Genomic DNA, 18,952 nt, shown 5'->3' on the forward strand with positions numbered 1-18,952 from the left:
GGTATCTTAAAAGAATGGTGTTGAAGATGCTGTCTGGTCCCACTATGTGCAATATTCCAAGGTGTGCCCCTTGGGAGGACATGTTAGGCAGGACAAACCACCCCCACCCAAACAATAAATTGCAGAAGGAAATAAAAGCCTTACCTGTCCCTGTTGTGCTGCAGGACTTTAATGAGAGCTCTAGTAACAATTAATGGATCGTGACTGAGAACCAGTGGGTCCAATGGACCCCATTAACAGAACTGTGCAGCAAAAGATGCCTTTCCAGCTCAGTGGCTTTCAGATCTGGGCAATAGGCCATTCCACTTTACCTAACCCCAAAGACACCAGAGTGCCCCAGTTATGCCATCACACTCTGACCCATCTAGACCTGCTCAGTGTTTTGCATGAAAGTTACAGTTGGTGTCTTGTTTACTGTACCTCTGTGATCTCAGTCTCTGAGCAGCTCATTGCTGCTTCACTCCCACACGGGACTTTGATAAAATTCAAAGCCACCTGGTGTGATTTTAATTTAAATGTGAGTTTAATGTGTTTTCCTTTTGTATTGCTGTGATGCACATTGTCAAGAGAAATGCTGCAGGCTCAGATCTGTCCGCTCAGCTGTTTCTCTGTGCTAGTCCCTGGTTTTGTCTGGTGAATATTCCTGAATAAAAACTGCTGCTCTGCATAGAGTGTGCATTGGGTACAAGGGTGCATTGGGTCATTCTTCAAGGGGGCAACCAAGGCTTGGGCTCTTTGCCAGTCAGAAGCCAAAAGTCTTCTCATCAGCATAAGACACCTCCAGAGGTACAGCTGAGCAGAGATTAGAGGTTGCATGCAACTTTTGTAAAAGGAGATTTCATTATTCACCATGCTCCACCAGTTAGGAAAAGGGTTTTAGGACTTGTGGAAAGAAGAAATACTGAAATACTTTATATTAACTAATAAAAGCAATTCATATTGAAAGTGGTTAAAATTTACTAAACTTTTGCTAATTATAAAATAGGATCTCCCTTAAAAATTTGCTGTGAAAACATATTAAAATATCATAAGAAAATTATGTCAGGTACAGGATATTAAAGATACCTCAAGAAAAAGAGAAACAAAGATCCACATCAGTTAGTAGCCCCCCAGGCTACTACTGCAGGACACAAGGCACCCTGATGCAAGACAATACCTTAATCTTCAAAATTTTTCATGAAGTGAGACTGGGGATTTTTTTCAGCCAGCCTTAATTAGTTTGGAACTAAAATTGCAGGAACAGTGTGGGAGCTTTTCTGACACAGAATATCTGATAGCAGATCAGAATAACAGAGCAGATCAAAGGCCACCCAGAGTGATCACTGTGCTGTGACTCAGGTGTGTCATGGGAAGCTGCTGCACGCTCTGCAAGGGTCACCGCAGGCATCACAGCATCTGGGTACTAGCCTTCAGAAGACCTCCCTTGCTTCCTAAAACCACTCATTGCTCCTGCACCCACCAAAACCTAGCTAATGAGCTGGTTGCCAGGTGTTTTTCCTGCTGATTGCACAGGGCACAAGAGCTGAGGGGCTTTGCCTCTTGCTCCCTTTATCTGCTGGTTACTACGGGGAGCAGCAGCAGACTGTCGGGCTCCTGGCTCCTGCTGCTGCTTACTGCTGCATGGGAGCTACCATAGTGAGTCATTTCTGATCTCCAAGGGAACCCACCGCCACACCTCCACACCTTCTAAAATAGGAACTCACAGCTACATCTTCTCTCCGACTAAAATAATCAAACTATGAGGAAAAAAGACCGCAATACATTTGGCAGTATCTGAAATACTCAGTGTGTCAGAAGGGGGGAAAGCAGGACAATAAGTTCTGCCATAGCAGAGCTACAGGCTAAGACCACCTCAGAGTTGCAGTGCAGGTAGTTCTCCAAGTCCTAATACAGCCATGCAGAAGGAGATTAGTTCTTTGCAGGTTCTCATTAAAGAGTCCATTTTGTTCCTATCATTATTTGCAAAACCTCTGAGGAAGGCCATATAACCAAGATATCACCTGTATATTTCAAATTAGAAAACTGAGTCCTTGAAAGAAATACTATTTAACAAATAAGTCAATGCTAAGCCTTTTTAATGGCCTTAAAAGGCTAGTTTTGCCTTCAGTTTAGTTTACTCTTATCACATAAACTATTATAAATTGAAATACAATGATCTTTTTAAATAAACGTTCATTATTTTGAAGTACTTTGAACAAAACATTGTTTGCAAGCAGAAGTAGAACATGTAAAATATCATTCTGTGCTTCTATAACCGCTCTCTTTTATTTCCAGGTATTTTCACACGATGTACTTGGGTATCCGGAGTCGACAGAGTGGAGAGAATGACAGATGGCGGTTTTATTGGAAAATGGTGTATGAGTATGCAGATGTGAGTATGCTGCATTTGCTAGCCACCTTTCTGGAAAGTGCACCACAACTGGTCCTGCAACTCTGTATTGTTGTACAGACTCGTACACTCCAGGCTCTCCAAGGTAGGGGTTCATTTAATCTATTTATTTTTTATAATTTTTGGAAGATGTAATTTCCACGCATACATATTTATCCTTCGTTCAGACTGCTGTGTGCCTTGTAGTCCTGGCATAGAGCAGATCTTGCCTGCTAGCTGCTATTTAGCTGTTAACAATAACTCTGTCAAGAAAGACTGTGTTATTAGAGGTTTTTTTTAGCCTTTCTTAATGGCCCTGGGTTGTGGGTAGGATTTAAAATGTTTTGCTTTCTGCATGTCCTTGTAATAGAAGAGCTTCTTCTGATTATCCACTGGCCCAATGTGAAAATTGCATCAATCAAACTATTACTCTTCTCCCTATGCTTTTTTCTGTGAATGTTCAAAACCCTGCAAACTGCAGTAATGAGGTTGATATGGCATTACGCAAAGCAGGAGACAGCACAGGAGATAACAGCAATTCTGTGAAGATAATGCCAATGTTTATGCCCATCAGCTCTCGGCCATGCTTACCTGAAATAATACAAATCATCTCTCCAGCAGTACTCATTCCTTCACACTCTGGGTTTCCTTGAAAGGCTGATGCTTTCAGCAAGTGTGGTTACTTCTCTAAAATGGTAAATGCATGCATATGTCCTGCTACATGGCTTTGTCAGTCAGTGATACAGATATTGGAATATCTCACTCACTATTGCTTTTCTCATGCTGCTTTTGGCTAGCTGACAGCTGTCCTTTCATATTGTGCCATTGTTTTGCTTTATGGCTGCACCTGGATGGAATTTTTTAGCAAGGGAATGAAGTGAATGAGAACTTGGAATCCAGAAGGTGACAAAAATGCCATGAGGCAGTGAGGAGTGAAGGGAGGAGGGGAGAATGAGAGGGACAGAGGGAGGAAGGAAATTCAGAATTTTGTCATTTGCTTTTAAGGAACAGCTCATGTGCTTACCACTGTACAAGAAGAAAATGTGACAGCTCCTTGCTCCAAGAAATGTTGGGTCTGGTTAGCTTGTTATGAGTAACATGAAGTGAATCTGATTGGCTAAAAAAGGATTGGGCACAAAGTGGGTAACTGTGTGAAGATCTTGATCCTGGGCAGTTTCCTATGGATAAATCAGAGGCTTTACTTTTACAGAGCTCTGAACCGTCATGTAATAAAGAGCTGTACTTCTTCCTGTGTTTTTTGTTCCATTAGATCTAAAACTCTGCCACCTTAATGGGAAAAGAAAACCAAAGTTTCTATTTTAATTAGTTGGTGCTCTGTACAAGGAAGTTTGCCTATGCACTTCCTACTGCAATTTCTCAAACTGTTATCATTGCAGAGAAGGTATTATCACTTCAAGATTTGTTTCCCCAGAAAAAGTGAGTCCAGAGAAAAACTTAGGAGAAGAACACAGGCAGAATACTGTATGGTCAGCTGTAATTTAGCTATCTTCATAAACTATTAATACAGAATGTCTCTTGTCCTCATTTTAGTGCAATAACAGATCTCTCTCTGAGAAATGAGCCTGGTGAGTAGACACTAAGCCTGTGATACACTCTGCAAGTGGTTAATTAGAGAAGACCTGAGATGCCTCAATTTAAAAGGCAAAAATGGTTCCTGCACCGTGCAATCAGCTCTGTGAAACCTATATATCAGAAACCAGAAAGTAATAAAACTATAATTATGGATTGCAGTTGAGAAGGTTGATGGTATTTACTTATGCTCCCTTCCCCCATATTTTTCCAGCTTCCACAGAGAAAAGGATCAATTTTAAAAAACTAAGAAAATTAAACAAGATGCTGGATTTTCTTAAACAGTAGTACCATTACAATCTCATGATAAAAGCTAATATGTTTTAGCATTTTACCAGCTGTGAAAATCCTTTCTCTGTTTTCTCTCCTTTCTTAAAGAAATGGTAAGGCTAATGGATTGCACCACAGGATGGTCGACTAGCTGCAAGGCTGCATAAAAAGAGCATAATTTTTCTCAGTGGTATCATGCTACAAATGGATGTTTTAAAAAGCCCAGCCATAAGGTATTTTCTTCAGCTAGCTGTCCACTCACTGAGCCTGTTAGAGAGGTTTCCAACATGGATCAATAAACAGGGTGTTTGATTGATTTTCTTTGTTTAGGGAATGCTACTGGTTTTTTATTGTTTTTATTGTTCTTTTAGTTCTCTGTCCCACAGGACAAAGTTATTATGAGAATTGTTAAGTGACATTGCTGGTCCGTGTTCTTAAGAGTTTATGACTTTCACAAACCACAAATTTGGCACAGGACATGAATGGTCTGTAAGCAGGGTACTTCTAATATTAATCCATTAATTACTGCAAGGAAAATCTTTTAAGTATTTTTATTTATTAAATTCTATATTTTTAATTCCAAATGCAACTAAATAGCATTATTCCCAACAGGAGAATGCTATCAGTGTTACTGAAGATTCCAAGTTTTGTAATGGATGTTGGCTTGGTTAAGACTCTTTCTTATTTCAGTAACTACGCCCTGCTAATCAAGGGAAGAAATATGTTCAGAGTTGTACATGGATCTTTATGGGGATCATGAGCAATATTGTGCAATATCTGCAAAACCTGTCCCCTCAATCTCCCATGCACTGCAGCACAGACCACTTCAAAAGCCCTGAGGATACACCACAGGGATCCTTTAGCACTTGCCTGGGCTCCCCAAGCATGAATTTTAAAGCTGCAATCTAGCAAGGATTGTGTACCCTGTATCATGACCCTGCAGCAGAGCAAGGCTGTTGTGGGAGGCCATGGACAGACCTTATGGAGTGGCATCTCTCTTCTGCATCCTCATCCAGGGATATCCCAGTAATAGTAACACAGTACCCAAATTATCCTCTAAAACCCTGATTCTTCCTTAAGATTTCATCAAAACTGGCACATTTAGAGGCAATGTTAATTCTTATTCTGCCTACAAACAGCAGGCAGCTCTCACCTGAGTGGAAGGAGTGAAATTGCTTGTGTAGGAAGCTGATGATTTCTAGGTGCAAAGTTCTCAAGAAGACAAACAACTTCAGTTTGACAGTGGGCTAAACTGGAGCTGTTCTAATACCCTTATTCCCTCCACCTCTTCCACTCAGGTGATTCCTTTGAGTTTGAAGAAATATCTGCTATCTAGAAGACTGACTGATGTGCCTTGAAATAGGTAATTCCTCCCTCTTTTCCTCACAGGAGTCTGTTCCTCCTGCCTTTGCTCTGAGCACAGCCAAGCTTCCTGGGACAGGGGAATATCAACAATGGGTTCTGCCAGCCCTGGGGAGGCAAGGGAGGACACGGCATCAGGGTAAGGAAGGAAGGTCAGGGCTGTCCCTTTATGTGGCACCTCATTTGTAGTCCTGCCCACACACTAGCAGCCATCCCTTGTCACTCCTCTTTTACTTCTTTCAGTTTTCCCACTATGCCGTTTTAAAAAGGTTTCTCATCTTAAAATGAGTAAACTCCAGCAAGAAAAAAATCCTGCTGACCATCTGATTGGAAAGAGACTCCCATCATACAGTTATCATACAGATACTACTTTCCTATTCAGAGTATGGTGTTCTAACCACACCTAGATGAGCAGATAGACAAGATTACTCCCTGGATTTACCATAGATTTCATTATTTATACTGTATTAATTAACACATTGCTTAAATTATAGATTAGCTTCTCGTTCCTGTTTACTGCATTGACAATTTTTTCTTCATCAACCCCTGGGAGGTTTGTTCTGGCTTCTCCATACAGTGCTATTAATCAAAGTCTCTATCAAAGTTTAATCAAAATCTAATCAAAGTTTATGTCATATAAAGCTGCATTTCTTAATGGGGACTGACAGTAGTGCCAGAAGCAAAACAAAAAGTTCAGACCAGTTTATAAATTCATCAAGTTTCATTGAAGTCACCAGACACCACAGAGCTACTGGATTCTGCTGAAAATGCATTTCCAGGAAATCTCCCTGGCCAAACATTTCCCATTTTCTACCAACTCTGTTGGAAACCCTACACTTTATATGCTGACACCACAGCCAGTATACAATGTTTACAGTACCACCAAGCACCATTCTCCAGTGCTTCCACTCCAAACAAATTGCTGCTCCTGCCTGAGCTGAAGAAGAATCTCAGAGACTTGATAGCAGTTTATGACATGCCTGATAGGTTCTAACTTTATCTGGCAGAAGCAAATTATGTTGTTCACTAGGTGTTTATAAAAATCCTCTGGCAAAGCTCAATGCTGTGCATCAGGAATTCAGACTTTTCATATCAGCACAGTAAACTGAAAATCATTTAAGTCTACAATTTTTTTGTGAACAGCATTATGCTTTTGCACAGCTTTTCCTTTTTGTTAACACACAGCAATTTTGGATTGCTCTGTAAAATGCTGCCTACATTTGCAGTGCCCTATAAATAGATAACTAAATAAAATTCACAATTCTGATGCAACATTTTATACAATTCAATGTATATTTGTATGGAAATCAGGAGCAGCACTTGAGTTCTGGGCAAGTTGCCATTACTTTTCTCTGTGTTGTCAAGGTTCTGCACCACAGCAGTCCAGCACCCAAACTTTCCACAGAGAAACTAAGCCAGAGCAACCTATACTTACAGATTCTACTTGGCAAAACAGATTTCCAGTGACAAGGATCAACAAGTATGATATACTACAGAGTAAATGTCTTTTCTGGAAATGACTTTAAAACTGATCCACAGGTCCTTTTGCAAATTTCAAAAATGTTATCTTGTGCTCATTGGGATAGAGGCATCATATTAGCATACCCTTGTTTCTGATAGTCCAGGAGAGGACTTCCTGAAGGCAGTCAAGTCAAATAAACTATTTCATAACATGATTACAATCTTAAAACTAGTTATACCCTTAGTATCTAATATACCAGTTGAAAGCTTCTCTGATTGATATAGACCTGCTGATGTCTGTTCTGACTTTTTAATTTTATCAGCAGTCTGCACACATTTGTTCTAGTGCCATTCCTATTTTTACACTTGTTCCCTAAGGAAATGGGGTCCCTACAATCATATAGCCCATTCCTGTCCTTAAGTCCTGCTTTTTAGAACTTCTGATCCATTGCAGTATTTCAATCAGTATAAAAGAACAGCCAACATCTCAAAGATAATTATGTTTTCTTAAATGTTGTAAAAACAATGTTGTAAAAACAATGTTGTAAAAACAATGAAAATAAAAATAAATTAAAATAATTATTATTTTAAACAAATATTTTTTAAAATGGAGAGCTTTCACTACAGGGAAAAGCAGTCAGACTTCAGCCAATATTTTTCATTACCTAGCAGCCACCAGTCATCCTTCCAGACAAGGAATTGCACTGCTTTCCCCTGCCCAGTGGGATTGTTGTGAGTGACAAATGGGATTGGGGAATAAGAAATACTTTGATGGAAAAGTGGAATCATTCCTGTTGCTGTGCATTCTTTCATCTCATGAGGGGTTCTGAATTTTCTTCATAGACTTTTTCTTCCTCAGTCCCAGTCTGAATTCATCTTTGGTGTATACAGATGACCAAGACTTCATAGAACACTCCACATGACATTTATCCAGAGCTCCCATATTTCTCATGGCAATATCTCACTAGGTGTGATCTAGGGTTGTAATTCCCTGTTCACTCAGGTATTAGACTAGTTAATTCTAGTTATTTCTAGTTATTATGGTCCTTTAAAGCACACAGGCTCTTCTAGTGTCATATCGCTCTGATGAGGCTTCAATTACATTATAAAAATGTATTAGCAACTAAATACATGTAAGGAAATTTCATCTCTTTTCTACTTTTCCAGCCTGCAAGGTCCCCCTGATTTTTGCACATATCACTCTCCTTTCCTGCATTGACAATGTCTCCCAAACACTTACCAGTACATTATGTCTTTAACAAAGATCATTAAGAGAAGTGTTCAAACAAGATTGGTTCCAAGTGTAATCAGTATTGAAAAAGTAAGAGTAACTCTACTCCACCTCAAGGGTTCCTCATTAGCATTTCAACATAAACTGCGGTATCTTTCTTTAATTAGTTCCTTTACCTGCCTTATTTCTCCTCTGCTATTTGCTAACCTCTCGAGCATCACCAGCACTTTCCCATTAGCATTGTAATCACCATTCTGCCATTTGATAGATTAGATCTGCCACATTTTACTTGTTGAGAAAGGGGTTATAAAAGAAAGCTATTGAGCTATTCTAGACTCTAGCTCTCTTATGATCTACTTCATTTTTAATTTATGCATTCTTTCTCATACACTTTCGTGTTTCAAGGCCAGGTTGGACAGAGCTGTGAGGAATCTGATGTTCCTGAAAGTAGTATCTGCCCATGGCAGAGATTTGGAACTAGATGACCTCTAAGGTCCCTTCCAACCCAAGCCATCCTATGGTTCTAGATTTACCTTTGTTTCCAGTTAGTTATTGCTTTAAAAGCTGCTCTAAAGCTTTGTGTTGTATTGAAGCCTGCATTGTAGCCCTGCTTCAGCCAGGTACTTGTGAAATGCCTCCTTTTCAGTCACATGGCACCACTTCTGAGTGGGGATGGTTAAGATGATGCTCACCAACAGCAGGATTTCATACATTGAATTATTTTGAATCCTGAGACAGAGAGGTTTTGGTTGCATTGGGTGAAAACAAGGAACTTCCAGTGTTGCTTCCATCTACAGTAATACAAATTTCCTTTCTGTTCTTATTTTCTATCAGCTGGCTCTGTCTTTGAGCTCTTATTTCAAGAGCCCTTATGGAAAATTGTCCTATATAGCACAACCTTTATTGCTCATCATTCTTTTTTTAATTTCAATCAAAGAACCATTTCTGAGGTAGGTTTTGAGGCTTTTTTTCTGAAAGTTTTTGGGTTTCAGTGTTCAAAAGCTCCAGAAATCCTTCTGCACTTTGCCTCAAAGAAAATCCAAGTCTCCCCCACAGAGAAGTAGGGAACAGAACAATTAATTTCTGCTGCCTTCACTCATTTCTCTAAAATTCTGTTAGACTTACTAACAGATCTATTTTTGTTTATCCCTCCATTGTATATAAATTAAACCAACATTTATGGGATTCAATGCTATTTTGCTACAATTAGATGTCCTGTAACAACCTCTATGCTTTCCATAACTAAGTTTAGAAAGAATCCTCTCTGCTTTCTCTCAGAAAAGCTGTCAGTTGTCACACCCTGGAATATCTGGGCTGCCTTCAGCAGCACATGTTCTCCAGCCTATATCTGACAAATCAGAGGCTGCCATAACGAGACAATTCTGTGCAGAATTTCTCCCTGTAATAATGGTTTGAACAGCTCAATCCATATCCAAATTTAACTCTGGAATTCTACAGCAGACTCTAACAACTACCCACAATCTTTCCCCAAAGTGATTTTGTATGCAAACAGAATCTGTTTTATCAGGGAACCCTTTCTGAAATATCCTGATGTCATTCCATTCACACATGCTGCTTTTGCCATTATTTCCATCTTTTCTGAATACCTGCTTTCTTTCAGCACCCATGTACAGAGAAAGATTATGAGGACATGGGTGTTTCTGTACCCCTACAGGTCTTTTTGTAACCCTATAATGCTTCATGTCCTGTGTTTATTTCCTGTGTTTCCTGATGTCCTGTCCCTGTCCATTCATCTATCTAAAAGTATGATGCATCAATACAACTTGTAAAAGCAAGAAGCAATGTACATAGTTATTGTCTTAACAAGCCCATTTTGCAGGACCTCAACCCCTGAAAGTCAATCAAAGATGACTAGTGAATAGTTTTATTTTTTTCTGTTTAACTGCAGTAAAATAACCCTAATTTCTCTTGCAGCATTAGTAATGAGGGGAACTGCGTAAAACATTTTTTCATAATAATATGTTCTGATGACTCTGGTTTTTACTGAGTTTATTCTGGTATCTTTATCCATGTTTATTACCTATTAACTGGTCATAAAAAGACCAGAGGATAACACAGCACTATGTAGACATATAAATGTAAGTGTGCATTATGATGCAAAAAATATCATTTTGGGAAGCTTGGCCACTTATTAAACATTTTTTTCCACTCATTACATCATAAGAAAATGAATAAACTATTCAGTCATTCTGAGTGAATAGCAGTAAGGCTTCATAACATACCAGCATAACATCTTCATATGTAATTTTAATAGAAAAAAAAAAGTAATTAAAAACAGTATTAAGAGGATTTAGTACACATTTTATTGCTACTCTTTTTGTCCTCTTTCTTCTCACATTAGCAATTCTAGCTACATTTGCAGATAGAGGTGTCCCTAGTTAAGCTGCAAAAACCTGTTGGAAGGTATGAATAAATCAGATGGTTACCAAAGAGAGTAAGTAGGGGCCTCCTTCACTAAATTTTGAAAAAATCATGACATATATTTGGATATCCGAACACAACCTTAGGTACATATTTTGTAATACCTTAGAGGTATTATGCCAGTCAAAAGAAAATTATTATAAGTGGTTTTATAAACTTACATTTGTATAGGAATATAATTTAAAGATTGGTTTCTCAAGGCTTTTTGATGGAGTTTGTTCAAGTACAAAGCTGGTAATCTCACCTCTGGGTGATATTTCCAGCTCACACCAGCTCCTGTGTCTTGTCACAGAATGAAAGAACAAGATAGGTCAAAGAATCCTCAATCAATCATCTGGTCCAAACCCTTTTAGAGGAACAACCATGTTCAAAAATTGATCAGGTTCCTGAGGGCCATGTCTGTTTGAGTTTTGTGCACTTCTGTGGTTGCTGAGCCCACAGCCTCTCTGGGTGAACTGGACCAATGCTCACCACCCTGGCAAAAATCTCTTTTCTTACAGCAAATCAGATTTTCCCTTGCTGCAATTTTGACTCATTTTGTGCCTCTAAGTTTGAGGGGTTTGTATAATTCTCCTTTTAGACAGGAGAAAATGGCAATTGGATCTCTCCTCTTGGTTCACTGTCCTCTCTACCAGTCCTCCCTCAGGCTACACAAAGCCAGCTCAGGCACCATAGTCCCTAACATTGTGGCTAGGAGTGGACAAGGGAAGGGTTACAGATGTTATATACCTGGACTTCTGCAAAGCCTTTGACATGATTCCCCACAACATCCCTCTCTCTAAATTGAAAAAAGATGGAGTTGATAAGTAGACAGCTAGATGGACAAGGGAGGGTTGGACAGTCACATTGAGAGGGAAGTGGTCAGTGGCTCAGAATCCTGATGGACATTGGTGGTGAGTGGTGTTCCTCAGGGGTCCATATTAGCACCAGTGATATTTAATATCTTCATTGAGGACATGGACAAAGGGATTGAGTGCACCCTCAGCAAATTTGCAGATGACACTGAGCTGAGTGGTGCAGCTAACATACCTGAAGGACAGGACCCATCCAAAGGGACCTGGACAAGCTCACAAAGTGGGGCCATGAGAAGTTCATGAGGTTTAATAAGACCAGGTGCTGGTGCTGTACCTGGCTCAGGTGGGGTGATACTGGGATGTTTATACCCCCAGTATCAACATGGGCTGGGGGATGAACAGATCCAGAGCAACCCTGATAAGGACTTGGGAGTGCTGGTGGGTGTGAGGGTGGACATGATCTGGCAATGTGCACTCACTGCCTGGAAAACCAACCATATCCCATACTGGGTCAAAACCAGCATGGCCAGCAGGGCAAGGGAGGGCATTCTGCCCCTCTGCTCTGCTCTGGTGAGATCCCACCTGGAGTGCTGCATCCAGCTCTGGGGTCCACAGCATAGGAAAGACACAGACATTCCTTTGGAGTGAGTCCAAAGGAGCCCATCAAGTTGGTCAGAGAGATGGAGAACCTCTCCTACAAGGAAAGTATAAGAGAATTAGGATTGTTCAGCATGGCAATAGGGTGACCTAGTTGTGGCCTTCCAGTACCCAAAGGAGGTCTACAAGGAAGATGGAGACAGATCATTTACAAGAGTATGGAGTGACATTCTAGGATCCTTTAATTTCAGTGACTCTTCACTGGCCTCCCTCCAGTTTGTGAATCCATTACTGGTGGCCCAAAGTGATATGAACATGCAAGAGTTTTCCTTTGCCTTTGTAAGTCTTTTTGTCACTCCTCTCAGTCTTCTGAGACCCCTCTGAGGGTAGCCCTGCTCTCCTGAGGATCAGCTGATCCCCTCTGATGGATCCAGGCTTTAAGGGCATTATGAGCCTGGAGGTATTATGAAAAGAAATTCTTTACTGCTGCAGGGAATGGCAAAAAAACCCAACAAAAATTATTTTCACATTATCTACAGATTTTTAAATTTAATAGTGCCTTCACAAAGCTGTTAATGTATACACAGTGGTAAAGACAGCCTGAGACATAAAGTAGTGCATTTAGTTTCTGCAAGAGTGATATATTGCCTACACACTGAATTTTATTTGTTGGGGAATGTCAGAAAGTTGGTGGCATATCCTTCTGCTCCCTTTTTGTTGTGCTATAAGTGAACTTGCCAAAGAAAAAATTTCCAATTTCATTTTTGGGTTCCTGTGTTTTTTATGACTGGTACTTTTGCTTGGGGATGGGCAAAAAAAGTGATGCATGCTTGGCACAGAAAGAGCTTTCCTGTGTCTAATATAGCAGTGAGAAATTTTAGTCGTGATTGTGTCTTACCCAGAGCCTTCACAATACCTCAAAGATAAGAATTAATGTGAATTCTTCATCATGCAGTGACCTTTAAATCTTCAGTCACAGAGCCAAAGTGCATGTCCAGCTTCACGCCAAAACCACAGATCTGAAATTTTCTGTCATTTTCATTGCTAGTGCATGAGTGCATGTTAGTTTGTTAATCTGCAGGATTATTTTTTTTTTTTTTTGCCAAAGCTAACCAGAAAAGTAATCTTTCCTGATGAGAGTGATTTCAGCTGTAAGTTGCATGCCAAAGTGGAAATGCAGGTTTTAAAATGTACCTCACATGACATCCAAGTTTAGTGGTATACAGAATATACAGTGGTATACAAATGAGATTTGTATGGGATTTCATACCTGTAACTAGTTTTATACATATAAGTGTTTTTCAGCTGTGTGTTAGATGAGTATCAAGCCACAAATATAAAAAAACTCACTGTATTTTTGCTTTGTGCTCAGAGTTTTGCCAGTATCAGTGAATAACCACTGTTAAGTGCGACTCAAACAAAAGGTACAGTCAGGTACAGGAGGTTCACCCCTGTGGGCACCTTCTCACTGAACTCAGTGGAACTGTTTTAATGAATAAAATCTACTTGCTGGGCTGGGATTTATAGGAGCATTGTTTTACAAAAAGGTATTAAGTAGCTGTCTTTTATGTTAAGCATGCCATTCTACCTAACCTAATGGGGATAAAAACCTATTAAGTGTATTTTATTAGTTTTTGGGTTCCGAACTAAATTATAATGAAAATGAATTTAAAATATTTTCCTTTATCCAGTGGGTGTTATTTCTAACAGTACGTCAGTTAATAAAGTGATAAACTGTGTTCTGTTCTCTGTATATAATGAATACAGTTTAAAAACAAATCATTAATAGCTTTTCTGTTACTGCTGAAGAGAGAATTTCTAGTTTTAGTTTTGAGTGGGGCTTTTAGCATATCATTTATGCCTGGGTGGCCATTGTGCCCTTGGAAGTTAAACAGCTTGAGCAGGAAGAATCTCGTGGTATGAGGTTACTCAATTACTATTGATCCCAGCCCCTTATAGCTAATAGACAGTGCTTCTGCATGTTCTTCCCCACCCTCTGGACATTTCAAGATGCAGAGGAATTCTTCCATACTCATAATTGAGTCAAAAGTGTGAATTGAATCCTCCCTCAGTGTGACAGCCACAAGTAGTGCTCCCTGTCATCCTCCAGCAGCCCTCCAGGATTGTCACAGAGTTTTGCAGGAGCTCTGACAGCTGCAGCCTCCCTGGAGCTCCTACTCAGCGAAACCAGGAGGACCCAGGAGCCCCATGGCAGGGTCAGAGAGCAGCCCAGGGACTGATTGGGAGCATCCTGCAGGTGCTGGGCCCTGGGGCTTTCAGGGCTCACGTGTAGCAGAGATCAGCAGCAGCAAACCCCTTCTGCCAGCTGCCGTATCGCTCTGAGCGAGGCTGCTGCCGTGTCCCCGGCTGTGGGGACAACAGAGTGACTCACGAAAAACGTCCCAAATCGCTGCACTTCTCAGTCTGCAAAGTGAAATAAACTAACCCCCATCTCATGCTTTATGCTGTACTAAAATCTGCAGTAGCTCAGGGGCTGCTTCGTGAGCTGTGCTGTCATCCACATCACAGGGGCAGTGAATGACGGGGTGGTCCCCTCCTTCAGCCATCTGCTGCCACCCTGGCGTCAAAGCCCTCTGAAAGCTTATGCAACTTCAGGCTGTTTTCAGGTTTTAATGAGTGCCCTTGGTGCTCTCATAATCTCCCCCCTGCTCTCTGGATAAATGTATATTGAGTGATTCATCATCACCAGAAAGGTAGCTGAATAGATAGATAGATAGATAGATAGATAGATAGATAGATAGATAGATAGATAGATAGATAGATAGATAGACTGAAAAGAGTAGCTAAGCTGGATCTTTTCCAGGTCTCCCCTGCCATAGAAAGGCATTCAGAGCTTATTTTGAGTTCCTAGGTTAGTCACTCTTGGTAATAAAACTAAATAAGTAAGATGCCCCAAAGCCATAAAAAAATTGAGCTCTGGTGATCTGCTTGATCCTGACCCTAAGTGACATGGTAGCATTTACTCTCTGTATATTCATAGCAGCTTGTCATCCTTAAATATAGCTCAAAACATTACTGCTTTCCTCAGTAACTGGGCTCTATGCTGGTTTGGCTCAGCAGAAGGCAGAAAATGTGCAACTTGAGTCCAAGGCAGCAGCAAACTGAAAATGGCTCCCCATGCCTTTTCTTCAGACCCACTGTACTCCCAGCAGATCTCTCGCACACCATGAGACCAGGACTCTCATCTAGAGGTTTTCAATGATGTACTTTCACCTGCAAGCACAGTAGACACTAAAATCATTTGCAGTAAAAAGAAATTCTGCTAGAGGATGAATATTTTAATTTTTTTTTCTTGTCATTTCCTTTAAAAAGCGTGATTTCACTTTCCACCCCTATGGAGTCAGTTTTGTTATAAAGAGCGCAGAAATGCCTGAAAGTATCTTGAATGACAATTCAGTAGGAAAGAAATGGGGTTACAATCATTTGCTTGAAAAGAAATCCAAAGGTGTTCTCTGTTTTTGAGGGGTTTTCTTTCACTTCCTTCATAATGAGTGTAGCAGCAAAACTGGGAAAACAAGCTGGGAAATTTGCATGATGTAGCCATATGCCTGGCTGACTCATTGCCACACCTGCACTGGGGTGGTTCACTTTCAGCCACTTCAATGCCATTCCTTGAGAGGCAGAGCCATGCAAACAAGGGCAGAAACAGGTCTTTGGCTTTGCAGCAGCAGCACATCCTGTGGCAGCAGCCTTTGGAACCAGATGGGTTTTCTGAGCAGAGCATAATGCATTGCAATTGAATTGATATTTTAAGCTAACACATGTTTAGATCAGAGAGGCTCACAACACAGTCACTTACAATACACGGCTGATTGCCTCATGACAGAAGCAGCTAAATGCTGTAATAGGGAAGGTGGTATCAGCATTTCACTTCTAAATTTTGATTCTCAATTACTTAAAGCGGCTGTAACGATTCACTTTTATCTGGGGCTTGAACAAGGACATGGGCCAAGACCCAGAGCAATCTAAAAAGCAGTAGGGGTTTATTTCTTTATACAAGAGGGCAGCAAAATCTGCTACCCCAAAGGCAGGGTCCTGTGTTAGTTTCTGAAACTGACACACAATTGAGGCAATGAGAATGGACAGAGCTTTGAAAAAAGCTCTTCTGAAAAGATCAGCTGGATAAAATCTACAGAGCTGCAAATGATCTCTAGGAAAGCACATTAGCTATACTTCACCTAACATGAAAGCTGAAGGAACACTGAGTTGAACAGTGGCAAAGCGTGTTGAGGAAGTGTTATCTTTAAAACATTTGCCTGTATAAAGTATCCCTTTGTTGTCAGGCATCACTGAGGCCAAGCACAACCTGTAAAGGTGACCAATTATTGAAGAACATTATTATGATTATTGTTATTATGAGTACTATTATTATTATTATTCAGCATTCTAACAGCAAATGCTTACAATCCAGCCATTGTGTCTTTCAGAGTTCTGCTTTCTGAGAAAGAAAAAGCAATTTTATTCATGGCAGGCTATTCCTGAACCGTTTATTGTAGAATTTTTTATACCATTCAGTGAAGTGTCTTGCTGTAGTTGTTATCAGCAAATGAAGTAGCAAGTCCATCACAACTGACTTGTGTTATGTTTGTAACTGCACTTGGGGAACTCTTATGCATCAAGGGCTTTTTTTTTCTTCTTACTCAAGATTTCATCAATAGCAGTCATCAAGACCAAGTCTTTCAGATTATATATTCAGAAGTATTTAAACTGGCTCTGCAGAACAAATTAGGAAGATCAGACACTTTAAGAATATCTTCTGCTTTGACAGTATCTGCACATACTGTGAATCAATTTCCAGATTTGATTCTAAGTAGAGCATTCTTTATGCAGTCTTGAAACAGAAGAGACAGAAAGCTGCATATACAAAAGTTAAAGGATTGAAAGGTATTATAGAAGATGGTTACACAAATATCTGAACATGAGTAATTTGTAGAACAAAGTCTTCAGCTAAGAAAGGATTCCAGTTAGAGACTTTCACACATTTTTCTACATATGAGCTGTACCTGCTATTAAGTAAAATAGTCCTGCTGGGAAGGCTATAGAAAGATGGTTCTCGGATACCAAATTTCTGGTTCCAAGAACTGTATATTGAAATTTGCCAAGTCTGTAAAAAGAGAAGATAAGGTGTGAGATCTTCAGAAAGCTGGAATGTAATGAAGAGAACACCAGGCTTTTAGATCACATGTTTGGGGTGATATTTTGGTTTCTTCCTATAACACACCAATAACCTGTTACTTTGAAAAAAAACTTTAAAAATTGCATGTCTAAAGTTAGGAAAAGAGATCCATAGTTAAACACATAAATATGTAATCTGCTTTCTAAATGTATAAGTATGTGTAACTTAAAGAAATATTTACAGTTATGTGTTTGTAAATACATTGAGGCTACAGAGGAATTTTCTAAATACTTGTTGATCCAAATGACATCTTAACCCACTAAAGAACTGAAATCATATATTGAAAACCATTAAAATATTTGAGTCTTTTTATGTTATCATGTGAAATCATTAATATCTTGTAGCCTTGTAAAAGTAGTAATCCAATTGCAAGATATTTTACAACTTAAAGGGCTTTCATGACTCCCTTAATAAGCTCTATAAAATCATTACCAAATTTTGAATATATATATATCTTTAAATAAATAGGTTTGTCTGGAGTACAGTTAGGTTTTCTTTAATTTTTGCCCTTTTATTGACGTATCTTGTACTATCAGACTATGAACTTACTTATGAGTCTACATTTTTGTTGCCTGATAAGATGGCCAAAAGGAACAATTTTTTTCCCTAAAGATAGTATAATTAGTTAACTACTGTTTAGTTTTTGATTGCTTCCCCCATAAGGACACAAAACCACACATACTATTTCATTAGCACCTCACCGATGAGTGCTAAAATGTTTATTAGTTCTTGACAGTGACTATTTGATGCTGGCTCCAGTTAAGCACTACTGCCTAAATATTCATCCCCTGGCTTATTAATCCATGGTGACAAGTCCTATTTCCTCCTTTTTGTCCTCCCGTCTATTCCCCCACCCAAACACACATTTTCCTCACTGTTGTTTGCAAAAGACAATGACAATGTTTTAATGACAATGTCATAAATTTTGAAGAAAAGGGAGGTAACGCTTTCAACCAGTATTTCTGTTGTCAAAACCAGATGCTTTATACTCTGAGTGTCTTTGAATGCAATCATTTAAATATTTTCAGCCCTCTAAAGCCATTACCAAGGCTGCAATGGTACAACTCACATGGTGTTTTTATTATGGCCCCTCCAAATAGTTAATGTCAGGTGTCAGATGATAAGGAATATATTTGGATCACAAAGCTCACTCTCCGGCTAGGAAACACTAAGAAACTATACTATGCAAAAACACTAAGAAACTATACTATGCAAACAATACAATCCCACAAAATGCAAAACAACAGCCAACAAAAATTAGCATTTTGTCATTAAGTACATGCAAAGTGAGGCAAGAATAGACAAACTGTGCAGAGTAGCTCATGTGTTTATGAGTGGAGGGATTTAGGACTGAGATTTGAGATTTCTGTGTAAGCTGGCACTGAATTTGCATTTTTCCCCATCAGGGGCATGAGAAATGTGCCCTCTTCTCCTCATCCAGAACTGAGAATTCATGCTGCATGTAAGTGTCCTAAAAGCAACATATGTTTGGCAGGAGTCTGCATCTCTGCTAACATTTCCTTTAAACAACTGCAAGAAAAAAGTTTAAAAGAAAAAAGCAGTAGCTACGTGCATGATCATAAATTGCTCTAGCCTGCTTGTTTCCATGTCCCAGTAAGCTTCAGGGTTTCACCAGAGAA

At 39.6% G+C, this 18,952-nt stretch overlaps 1 protein-coding gene across 1 annotated transcript in view; it reads left to right on the plus strand.

Moving 5' to 3' along the window:
- Window positions 1-18,952, plus strand: part of XKR4 (XK related 4) — a 211,968-nt gene that overhangs the window by 135,981 nt on the left and 57,035 nt on the right. Inside the window, exon 2 of the mRNA XM_059484677.1 lies at window positions 2,275-2,474. Within this exon, the coding sequence (XP_059340660.1) occupies window positions 2,275-2,474 (200 nt within the window). The remainder of the gene's footprint in view (window positions 1-2,274; window positions 2,475-18,952) is intronic.

The sequence above is a fragment of the Ammospiza nelsoni genome, chromosome 1, assembly GCF_027579445.1.
Source record: "Ammospiza nelsoni isolate bAmmNel1 chromosome 1, bAmmNel1.pri, whole genome shotgun sequence".
In the NCBI taxonomy this organism is placed as follows: Eukaryota; Metazoa; Chordata; class Aves; order Passeriformes; family Passerellidae; genus Ammospiza; species Ammospiza nelsoni.